The sequence below is a fragment of the Rhipicephalus sanguineus genome, chromosome 5 (assembly GCF_013339695.2).
Source record: "Rhipicephalus sanguineus isolate Rsan-2018 chromosome 5, BIME_Rsan_1.4, whole genome shotgun sequence".
Lineage (NCBI taxonomy): Eukaryota > Metazoa > Arthropoda > Arachnida > Ixodida > Ixodidae > Rhipicephalus > Rhipicephalus sanguineus.
Window position 1 is genome coordinate 72096971 of NC_051180.1, and position 12206 is coordinate 72109176.

Below are 12206 nucleotides of genomic sequence, written 5' to 3' on the forward strand. Positions count from 1 at the left end.
GAGGGTAAGCGAGTACAAGTACCTCGGAGTATGGGTAAATGAGGGGGACAGATATATGGAGGTACAAGAGAAAGCAGCGGTAGCAAAGGGAAAGAGGAATGCTGCAATTATGAAGCACAGAGCTCTATGGAGATACAATAGGTACGAGGTGCTTCGAGGGCTGTGGAAGGGTGTGATGGTTCCGGGGCTTACATTTGGGAACTCAGTGGTGTGCATGAAGTCAGAGGTGCAATCAGGAATGGATGTAAATCAAAGGACGGTGGGCCGCCTCGCGTTGGGCGCTCACGGGAAGACGACAAATGAGGCGGTAAAGGGTGATATGGGATGGACAGGCTTTGAAGTGAGGGAAGCGCAGAGCAAAATGAGATTCGAAGAGAGGCTGAGGAAAATGAAGGAGAGTAGATGGGCAGAGAAGGTTTTCAGGTATTTGTATAGAAAAAGCGTTGACACGCAGTGGAGAAAAAGAACTAGGAGGCTCACCAGTAAATATACGGCTAGCAGTGCGGGCGATATGGCAACAAGGAGCATTAAGCGGAAGGTCAGAGAGGCGGAGAGGACTTATTGGATGACAGCGATGGAAAAGAAGCCGGCTCTGAGTAACTACCGAAAAGGAAAAAACGAAATAAGGAGGGAAAGGTTTTATGATAATTCAAGGGGAAGCGCTTTACTGTTTGAAGCAAGGTCGGGCTGCCTTAGAACGCGTAGTTATAAAGCGAGATTCAGTAACGAAGAAGAACAATGTACATGCTGCGGGGGAACTAAGGAAACGATGGAACATGTACTGATTGAATGTGGCGATATTCACCCAGGTATACGTGTGGGCACGAGTCTACATGAAGCCTTGGGTTTTAGGGACAACAATGGAAAGCTGAACACGTCCGCGATAGAAATAAGTAAGAGACGGTTAGAGTATTGGTGGCAGAAAAGTAGAGATAAAGTACAAAAAATAAATAATTGGGGAAAAAAAAAAGGTCATTCTGCCTTAAGAGGCAGAGAGATGGACCGTGAATTTATATTTTTTGGTATAATAACATAGATTTAATCAATGTAGATAAGGCGTTAGGACAACAAGAAACAAGGAAGTTTTTTTTCTTCTTTCTCTTTTTTTTTTCGCCTTCGAGCCTGGTGGCACGCGCTTTTACAATCCCGACCAACTCCAGCCGGCGACTGCAGCGCCGCGGCGCGGTCACGGCGTGAACTATCACGAGCGCGAGAAGCTAGGTGCTTTTCCTGACAACCGCGCGCGTCCTAGGCACCAAAATGCGCGAACGTCCCTGTACGATACCGGTAGCTGACAGACGCTAGGCGCGTCTACACAAGTGACTCCGAGCCATGATGACCGAACGAATGCCCATTGCTTTATTCCCTTCAACCATATATAGAAAGCATGGCGCGTAGCGCCCTCTACATCTCTCCCCCGAGATATGCACACAACAAAAAACACGACACATCACAAGTCAAGTCTTTTCGGAGTCTTAACTCGGCGACCAAATCTGGTGGTCGGTTTCCACCGTGAAGTGTAGGCCTCGCACGTACTGGTCAAAGCGGTGCACTGCCCATGCTACCGCCAACGCTTCCTTTTCTGTTTGGCTGTAGCATTGTTCTGCATCGGTTAACGACCGTGATGCAAACGCTACCGCGCGTCGCTCCCCCGATGGTTGTTCTTGCAGAAGAACAGTTCCCAATCCAAATGAGCTCGCGTCGCATGAGACAATGGTATTACGACCGGGATGATACTTCGCGACGCAGAGGTCCGAGGTGAGCATCTCCTTGACCCGATTAAAAGCGGTCTCTTGAAGCGGTCCCCATTGCCATGCATTTTGCTCGCCCAGCAAGGCGCGAATAGGGGCGGTTGCCTGCGAAAGGTTTGGCAGGAAGCGACCAATATGATTAACCATGCCGAGGAAGCGTCTAACACCAGCAACGTCCTTGGGTGACTCCAAGTTGCGTAGGGCTTCGAGTTTGCTGGGACTCGGCGAGATACCGTTGGCATCGATGATTACACCCAGAAACTCTACTTTGTCTTGACCGAAGCAGCACTTCGACTTGTTGAGTTTAATTCCGGCTCTCCTCAGACGTTCAAGAACCTCCACAAGTCGCTTGTCGTGCTCTTCTCGGTCTTTTCCAAAAACCAGGATGTCGTCGATCATGTTGACGACGTTGGGTTGTCCTTCGAGAATGCGAGCCATTTCTCGCTGAAAGTACTCCGGTGCCGAGGTCAGGCCGAAAGGTAGACGACAGTAGCAGTAGCGTCCGAATGGCGTGATGAATGTGGTGTACTCTTGGCATTCTTGGGACAATCGCACTTGGTGAAATCCTGCTGTCGCGTCGAGTTTGGAGAACACCTTTGCGTCGCCCAGTTGCCCGAGAACCCATTCGACCGTTGGAAGCACGTGCCTTTCACGGAGAACTTCCTTGTTTAGCTTTGTCAAGTCCACACATATTCGGATGCCGCCTGATGCCTTCGGTACTGCGACCAGACCTGCACACCACAGCGTCGGCTTCGTAATGCGCCTGATGACGCCTTGTTTTTCCATCTGGTCCAGCTCTTGCTTCACATGGTCGTACAGAGGAATGGGAATTCTTCGAGGTACACTGAGCGCAAATGGCTTGGCATTTGGCTTGAGCCTAATAGTGTACTCCTCCCCTACGGTACCAAGTCCATCAAAGATATCCTGGCTAAGGGTGGCGTCGCATGATGAGCTGGCTGGCTTTTCCGGTCGCTGTGCGGCGTCGACGAATTTCACAACTCCCAATGCGAGTATAGCAGGGTAGCTTAGCAGAGGCGTAGACTGCGAAGGCATGACATACACTGGCTGTACGCAGGTGCGGCTCTTCCACTCCAACGTAGCTCTGAATTGGCCAGACACATTTAAAGGATAATTTCCAGGACCTGTTAGATGACCCTCCGGTTTTTCGAGTTGAGATGGTACTCCCGGAAAAGTGCTTGGAACGACGGTAACTTCCGCTCCTGAGTCGACTTTGAACTTGAGCGGGACGCCGTTCACGTGAACCCAAACGAACTTGGCGTTTGCTTCACGACTGGTCTTGACAGCATGCATCTCGATGGCATGTGAATGTCGGCTGTGCGAACGCTGCTTGGCTAAGCAAACTGCCTCAAAGTGCCCTTTCTTTTTGCAAAAATTGCAAACGGCTTTCTTGGCAGGACAAAATTCCCGCTGATGCACTTCACGTCCACAGAAGTGACACGATCCGTGCGTCGCGTCAGAAAAGGGGGTTTCTCTTGATGCTGACGTTCGCTTATGGAATTGTCTTTTCACTGGCTTGTGCTTCGCTGCATCAACGGCAACTGGTCCAGATAACTGGTCTGCGCGTTCACGTTTTTCTCTTTCGGCATCTTCGTGCAGCCGTGCATGCAGGAGCGCTTTGTCCAGCGTCAAGTCAGAGGTGCGGCAGAGTTGTTCTGATAACCTGCTGTCCAACAAGCCGACGATAAATCGGTCTCGAACGAGCCTATCCTCTACGGACGCTGAGCCATAGTTACATCTTTTGACCATGTTTCGCAACGCAGAATAAAAAGCATCGACGCTTTCGTCTGTTTGCTGCGTCCGCTTGTGAAAACGATAACTCTCATGAACTTCATTTAGCGGGTGAACAAAATACGAGGTGAACTTGCTTTTCACAACGCTGTACGACAGAGCTTCTTCGGCCGTCAAGTTGAAAGACGCTAGCACGCGTCGAGCTTGAACACCCATGCAGTAAAGAAGCGTTCGTACCCGAACCTCGTCGGTAGCTCGCTGCATTCCTGTAGCGTAGGCATAGTCCTCGAACTGCTCAATCCAGCTGGACCACGTACTTGGGTCGCTGAAGTCGAAGTTTGGTGGCTGTTGGAGTCCAGGTACCCCGGCAAACGCAGCGTCGGGCTTGTCTGCCATTACAGAGAGCGAACGGCGGCCACTTCTGACACCATGTACGATACCGGTAGCTGACAGACGCTAGGCGCGTCTACACAAGTGACTCCGAGCCATGATGACCGAACGAATGCCCATTGCTTTATTCCCTTCAACCATATATAGAAAGCATGGCGCGTAGCGCCCTCTACAGTCCCTAGCCGTTTTAGTCCCTAAAGTCATAGAGTTTCCTAAAGTATTGTAGGAAACTCTATGCCTAAAGTGCCTCTCCTGGTCACGTGAGCTTTTTTTCTGTTTTTGTTTTTCCATATGAAGCCCGTTTAAGTCAGGGCGAAAACCGAAAGCACGCGGTAGGTGTTGCCCCGTGTTTACCCGTGTTGTGTGGAAGGGAAAGCCTCGGATATCAACATTCATTTCTCCGTGGAACATACGAACGTCGGAAAAGAGCTTGGTCGCTGTCGGGCCCGTCATCATTCGATGTTGCGTGTGAGGAGGTGTTTGCCATTTGTTACGCGTCCATCTGCCATGCACACGAGCATGCGGTCATTTCGATGGCAAAGCCGGTATGAACGCGATGTGTGCTTGTTTTGTGAACTCTCATTGCTATGAGATAACCAGCCGGTGTCGCTATGCCCTGTATTGGGGCTTCTTTTCGCAACGTGTAAACGACTGCAAACGGCAAGCGACTGCATCGGCAGCTTCCAGTTGTTTACGGACGAGTACGTACTGTACATACATGCCAATTATGTAAGTAAATTATGTTAGAGTGTTCTGCGGCGAACACGATCCGCAATCGTTTCCTTGCCGTTCAGCAGGCTGTAGTGTGGCAACAGGCTGTAGCCGCAGACGGGTTATTGCGTCGCTGCTTCCAATCATTTGTGCTTGGTCGGTTAATTTCGCCTGGAAAGCCAGTGCGAATGCATTGTGCGCCGTTTTGTTGAACTCCCGTCATTAAAAGCAAACTGGTCTGTGCCTTAATCACCGTGTAGATTCTTGTTTTCATCGTTTTCTCTTTCCCATTTAACAGCAAAAACGCGCGCAATGTTCAAATCGCCAAGACAGAACGAGACATCGTCAATACTTCCTTTTGGGCAGGTTGGTTCATTGTTGACGAGTAATCGCGCGAACACACCCACTAGGGCAGTGGTTCTGAACTGGATGTCCACGGACCCTAACGGGTCCGCGACACTCATCAAAAAAAAAAAAAAACTTTTTGGAGGCTGACTATTCCCTGCGACAGCGGCCCCTTTTCATTTGTGGTATGCTTCGCCGCGTAAAACTTGTGCACTGCGGCAAAGCTAACCTATAATTCCACTTCTCTATCAGATGGCTTCAAAGCTTCTATTGCAGTTGTCTTCGGCATATGTGCGCGAGCACACTTTCTCTAGCTTTCAATATTTGAAGAACAAACATTGTTAAAAAAAGAGGTTGAAGGTGGCTGCAGACAGCACAGCTTGTTAACAAGCTGTTAACATCGAATCGGCGTGGCACATTACTCTGACCATGCTTTGCCAGGGAGAAATAAAAGCCACCTGTTTCAGCTGCATGTTGTGTTAATTTATTACTCTGACCCTTTGTCTCTCACTGCAAGGGGTTCCCAGATCATCCATGGCTGAGAACCACTGCACTAGAGACGACACGGACACACTAGCGCTGACCTACAACTGGATTAAAGGGGCCCTGGAACGCCTTTTCATCTGCAAACTGCAGCGCTGTAGTGCGTGTAATGCTGAATACTGAGGTAATGCAAAAAGAATGATCGAAATCAGTGCATTCCATAGTTCGAGAAGAAGCAATGAAAACTACACGCTTAATTTGTGTCGCAGGGCCCCTTTGATGGCAGAATGACACACCTTATATATGCCAGAGTGAAGCATGGGGAAAAAAAGAGGGATGCAATACAAGGTTTAACACACAAAAACATTATTTTTATTTTCCTTTGAGATCCAAGATGTAACAGCTGCATCCAGAAGATGAAACTCAGCATTAAAGAGGGCAAGAGATGGTGCTAGTGCACTTATCAAATGTCTTAATATGATAGGCTTCTAAACTGATACGTGGAGTACTGCCTTCACTCCTATCGCAAACCGTCGTCCCTTTAAACAGGGCCACACATTTTGCTGACATGAGCAACTAAATGTGCGTACTTGTAATCTACCTTTTGCAATTTTTATACGTGTTCCCCCAAATGGTGATTGACAAAGCGCCCACCCCGTTCCGCCAACGTAGAACATGCCACATGACATGGGAATGCAATATGCCACTCTTGTGGAACACTTGACCAAAAGCGTTTTGTGGTTCTTCCAGCATCCACATTTACTGGTGTTGCAAATGCATGGCCACAGCTTTCCCACCTTATTGGGAGCAGAAAAACAAATTGTGACACCGTGCCTACTTCCCATCTTCTTAAGATAGTGGGCAACTATATGAACGTATTGTACAACCTGTGGCCTAAGGGTCTTCTGGTGATCCTTCACAGTTGCGCATCCTGTTCCACGTTTCAATTTTTAGCGGAGGGTTTCAGGAAGAGCAGTCAAGACTGAGCTGGGGAACCCTGCAGCCGAAAGACTGCATATGGGGTTCTCAAAATTGGGCACCATTTGATGTGGGCACAATTTTTTTGAAGCAGATTCCAGGCACATCAAAGCTGTAGCTCTCTTATTTGTCTTAAAACGTGCTGAATCAAAGGGAAGCAATCCCTTCATGGCCCTCGGGTAGTAGCCACAGCAAGCATGTCCCTTGCAGAATATCTTAAGGTCTAAAAACCGTAAAACCGAACGTTCTCGAAGTTCATGGGTTAAATGCAACCCAAGTACTTGTGAGCTAAAAACAGATGAAACTTCACCTACTGTACAGGGGTAGGTGAAGTTGGTAGTTGCTACACGAGTACAGAGCACCAACTCATCTGGGAGAGTTACTATGCAGTTGGCACCCAATACGTAATTGCACGTACAGTTTCCATGTAGCACCACTCTGTATGACAGGTGTTGTAAAGAAACAATTGTGTTGAATGAGCGATAGATAAATAAGATTTGTTTAATTTTTTTTTATCTAAATGCAGTGTGCCTGAAATTTTAAACCATGTGTTAGTACAGTGATTCTAACAGAATGTTGTCCATTGTCACAGGGATCTCTTGGAGGCAGATAAAGTTATACAAACATAATAGCAGTCCTATATGCACTCTTGCTTCATGAATTACTTTGGTAAATAAATATGCTTTCTGTGTATACCTGTGTGTACTTCCAGGAGCTGCTGCACTGTGTGCCATTTATTCAAGCCTGTGTTCAGTACTAGCATTGAGAAGTGAATGTTTGCACACACTTGGACACCATTGTGTGTTTCAATGGTTACATGTCTATGCATAGAGTCAGTGTTCCTACACAACTGGTATATCAATAAATGGACAAGTTCAGTTGCCCGCAAAGTAAGTGCATTGCAGACTATTTTGCCACATGCCTTGTGGAAAGTTATCAAGTCTCACAGAGCGAATTATTACCGCACCAGAACGCAGCATTCATTGAAATTTGGCACCTCACCCACTACATGCAAATTTACCCTGTCACTTGAGCACGAGTCATGCAGTTGCAATATAAAAGTGCATCAACAATACGCCCGCATACAGCATCAGGCAGTGCCACAATACAAAACTGTCGTGGCTTAGCTTACTTAATGGTTAGGGAAAAAGGGGGAGTCCAGTGAAATATGACAATTAAGCCACCTAGGAAATGATTTTCTCACCCTCTGAAAGCAAATTCAATGCAGTATAGCTGGCATACTGAAGTACTCATCTCAGAATATGGCTACTTGATAAAGAAAATGCAGTCAGTCTGAATAATGGCTGTTGCAAACATATTTGATACAGGAAGTGACATTAGATGAAATATGGTGCACTATGGCATTCCCAAAAGCTTTCCCTGTGTATTATATTACATGGCCACCTGACATGCACTTTCCTGTGCGTCTGCGAGAGGAGTGCTTAAAAAGCAGCTAATCTCTCATCCAATAGCCCTTAAACAGGGGCGGCGCCAGTGGGGGTTTTGGGGGGGCTCCAGCCCCCCCAAAATTTCCGCCTGCCCCCCCTTTGCCCCCCCAAGAGCAAGCATAGTCAAAATACAATGCATATGTTCCCAGCCTCTCTGCCCCCCCTGAAGGAACCCACTTGTCCTGAGTGCCCCCCCCCCAGTAAAAAAATCCTGGCACCGCCCCTGCCCTTAAAGACCCTGGAGAAAAATGTGCAAATGTGACCATTGGCATTGTATCCCATTATCAAGTAAAAAATGCAAAAATGTTGGACTGGTCAATCCTAATGCGGGTCATTCTGTCTTCAACAACAGTTCACAAACATTGCATTTGGGAGCATGACCTATTAATGCTTCAGAATCTAGCACAGGACACAACACAAAGGCAGACTAAAATAACACGATTGCCACAGTCTTGCTCAGTGTTTGTATTGCATCCTGCACTAGATGCTGCAATGGCACCTCCTTATTCAGACCTCCACAGTGGTTAAACCAACGTGCTCCACAGTGTTTAAACCAACAGAATGCCCAGACACACAAAAATGGATAGATATGGTTAGTCTGGGTGTATGTGTAACGAAGTAGAACATCGATGCTAAATATTGTAAATATTGCACTTAGATGAGTTATAACCACTACGGACGGCTCCAGCACACGGTAAAAGAGAACACCAGCACATTTCAATAAAATTATCTATTTGTACATAACTTGCTTTGAAGCACCGTAAACGAAGTACTAGTACTGCGCCGCAATAATTTAGATAGGGCTTTTAGGCAAGCATTAATGTTGCTGGTCAAAGTTGCAATATTCCAGAGCAAGAAGATAGAAGTGCCAAGGCCGCGCAACTGCCTCGGTCCTTTTACTAATGCAACCTTTGAGAAAAAAAAACTGCAATGGTTAACTGCGACAACGCAAGAAGCCTTAGCTGATATTTCACACCCGACAAGATGTACTGTGCGCGCATGCAACCATGAGCGCAGGATATCCTCACGTTTTGCTATTTCATGAACGGCGCAAGCCTCCACTCCTAGTGCAAAGCTCACCGGCGTACACACACAACACTGCTGTACCCGAGCGCTCCTCACGCAGCCAGCGATTCAAAAGTGCTCGTGTGACACCTGTCCCTGCTGCACGGTCCAAAGTAATCCGTAACAAATACCGCCACTCAAATTGCAACCATACTGCAATCAGTCCTGATCGCACTTAAAAGCGACCACACAGCAGCAAGTACCCGTCGTCAGTGCGTATTCACTACCACTTGCACGAAACAGCCAACACTCACGTATCATCACATTCGCAGGAGGCGCCAATATTACAAAAATACAAACTGGCGCGCTGGCGCACAACACACACAGCGCAACCATGGCGTTTACAATCGCTCCCCGCTCCAGCCACTGCTAGGGACTAAAATGGCTAGGGACGTTCGCGCATTTTAGTGCCTAGGCCACGCGCGGTCGTCAAAAAAGCCCCTAACTCTGCGCTGCTCATAATAGTTTGTGCCGTGACGCGCCGCGGCGTTGCAGTCGCCGGCTGGAGTTGGTCGGGATTGTAAAAGCGCTGGTGGCACACATGTCACCGCCCCGTTATAAAGGGGACGCTCATAGCATCCATCCATCCATCCGGAGTTGGTCGGGTAAAAGCGCTCCGTACTACAGTCACTACAGTCACTACAGTTGCCGTTCGTTCTTAATGTCGTAGATGGTCATGTAGATGGCAGATGTTCTCTGGTGAAACGGTGTAAGTGTTCTGTGATTCCGTCATATTCCTTCGTTCGCAGCCAGCGTCGTCAGGGATGTACGAAGCCGAAGAAGGTAATATATATTTTAAATTAAATGTTTCATCATTTTTGCTGTGAACTGCGCTTATGGGCCAACAACAAAGGATCTTAATAGCAAACAGCCGTTTTTCATCTAGATGAAATGTGAGGGATCGCCTCATTTGCCATTTGGGAGTGTCTAGCGTTACGTCTAGACGTAACAGTACGAGCCGTTGCAGTTACGTCTGGACGTAAGAATAACGAGTCTTAAAAGTTACGTCCAGCGTGGCAATACAAATACAGCCCATTAGACCTACCGAACCGATTGGCCTCAGTGGCGCAGCGGCTAGCGTGTCGTGCTCGGAACTGCGCGGACGTTGGTTCGAACCTCGCTGCTGCTGCAACTTTTTTTTTTTTTTGTCTCAGGTGTTGCTGAAGTCTGTTGCCAGAGAAGCGCGACGCGGCTCTTGGGTTACGTATTTACTCGATTCTACCGCGCCCTCGATTGTAACGCGCACCCGTTTTACGCGACCAAAAAAAAAAAAAAATTAATACATCGATTGTAACGCGCACCCATTTTTCGTGAGAGAAAAGAACAAAAAAAAGGCCGCAGGAGTCAAACTTCGCACCTTCAGAAGAATGAGTATTTGGGTTTTAAAGAACTGAAGTTTCAAAAAAGTAAAACACAGTCAAAAAGCGGGCCTTGCCGCTAGAACTGTCACCACTACGGCGGCGATACGAGTCGCGTAATGGATCAGTCCTCGTCGCTGTCGAACAACTCCTTGTCGCTGTCAACACTCTTCGATTTCGGGAAACCGGCCCTGCTTTGGTCCGCTGAGACCTTTTCGTGAAGCTTTGCTGTAAAAAATGTTCTGCTTCTGTTTGCGCCAGTCTCGCACGCACGTTTCGGGAACTCCGAACTATATCCGAATGACCGCGATGCGACCCGATTTCCGTCCGTCTCTCTGCACATGTAATAACTATTCTTTTAAATGCGGCATCGTGGTACACTCGTCGAGTATTTGGAGTCGGCACTACCATGCCGTCGATGCGAACGCAGAACGGGATGACAATCTCCTCGGCACACGTACGAACTGAAAAAATGGCAGAAATGGCCAAGGTATAGTGTTCTAGAATATTGGGTAGTGAGCCCACTCTCCGGGGAGAGGGTACGTTGCCGCGGCGCAAAAAATGTAAACGAGTTTTCGTTTTCCTGAGTGCCCGCATGGCGGCGCTACCATCGTCAGCAATGGCAGTAAAATTAAAAATAGAAGCGTGGGTAGAACAAAATGATATTTTGGGAGAACTTCAGAATGGATTTCGAATCGACAGGCGGTTAGACGATAATCTGTTTGTTCTTACCCAGTGTATAGAAATATCGAAAATAGAAAACAGGCCCTTATACATAGCTTATCTAGATATCACCGGAGCGTATGACAACGTTAAGCAGGAAATTTTGTGGGATATATTGAAAGAAGTGGGCATAGGGGACGACTGTATACAGCTTTTGAGGGAAATGTACCGAGAAAATACAGTTTGTATAGAATGGGAAGGAATAAGTAGCAAGGACAGCGTTGAAATTAGCAAGGGGCTGAGACAGGGATGTCCTTTGTCCCCGCTGTTATTCATGCTGTACATGGTGAGGATGGAAAAAGCGCTAGAAGGTAGCAACATTGGATTTAATTTGTCACACAAACAGGTCGGCACGATGGTTGAGCAGAAGCTTCCAGGTCTATTTTATGCTGATGATATTGTCTTATTTGCGGACAGTCAAGATGATATACAGCGACTGGCAGATATATGCGGAAGGGAATGTGAGGCTCTAGGACTAGGATTTAGTGCAACAAAATGTGGATTGATGGTATTCAATGATCACGAAGACCATGCGGTCTTCATACAGGGCCAAAAAATACCGAGGGTAAGCGAGTACAAGTACCTCGGAGTATGGGCAAATGAGGGGGATAGATATATGGAGGTACAAGAGAAAGCAGCGGTAGCAAAGGGAAAGAGGAATGCTGCAATTATGAAGCACAGAGCTTTATGGGGATACAATAGGTACGAGGTGCTTCGAGGGCTGTGGAAGGGTGTGATGGTCCCGGGGCTTACATTTGGGAACTCAGTGGTTTGCATGAAGTCAGAGGTACAATCAGGATTGGATGTAAATCAAAGGACGGTGGGCCGCCTCGCGTTGGGCGCTCACGGGAAGACGACAATTGAGGCTGTAAAGGGTGATATGGGATGGACAGGCTTTGAAGTGAGGGAAGCTCAGAGCAAAATGAGATTCGAAGAGAGGCTGAGGAAAATGAAGAAGAGTAGATGGGCAGAGAAGGTTTTCAGGTATTTGTATAGAAAAAGCGTTGACACGCAGTGGAGAAAGAGAACTAGGAGGCTCACCAGTAAATATACGGCTAGCAGTGCGGGCGATATGGCAACAGGGAGCATTAAGCGGAAGGTCAGGGAGGCGGAGAGGACTTATTGGATGACAGCGATGGAAAAGAAGCCGGCTCTGAGTAACTACCGAAAGGGAAAAAACGAAATAAGGAGGGAAAGGTTTTATG

At 47.6% G+C, this 12206-nt stretch overlaps 1 protein-coding gene across 1 annotated transcript in view; it reads left to right on the forward strand.

The window, feature by feature from the left end:
• Positions 1 to 9527: 9527 nt before the first annotated feature.
• Positions 9528 to 12206, forward strand: part of LOC119393748 (DNA-directed RNA polymerase II subunit RPB2) — a 208431-nt gene continuing 205752 nt past the window's right edge. The window contains exon 1 of the mRNA XM_037660880.2: positions 9528 to 9703. Within this exon, the coding sequence (XP_037516808.1) occupies positions 9685 to 9703 (19 nt within the window). The 5' untranslated portion in view covers positions 9528 to 9684. The remainder of the gene's footprint in view (positions 9704 to 12206) is intronic.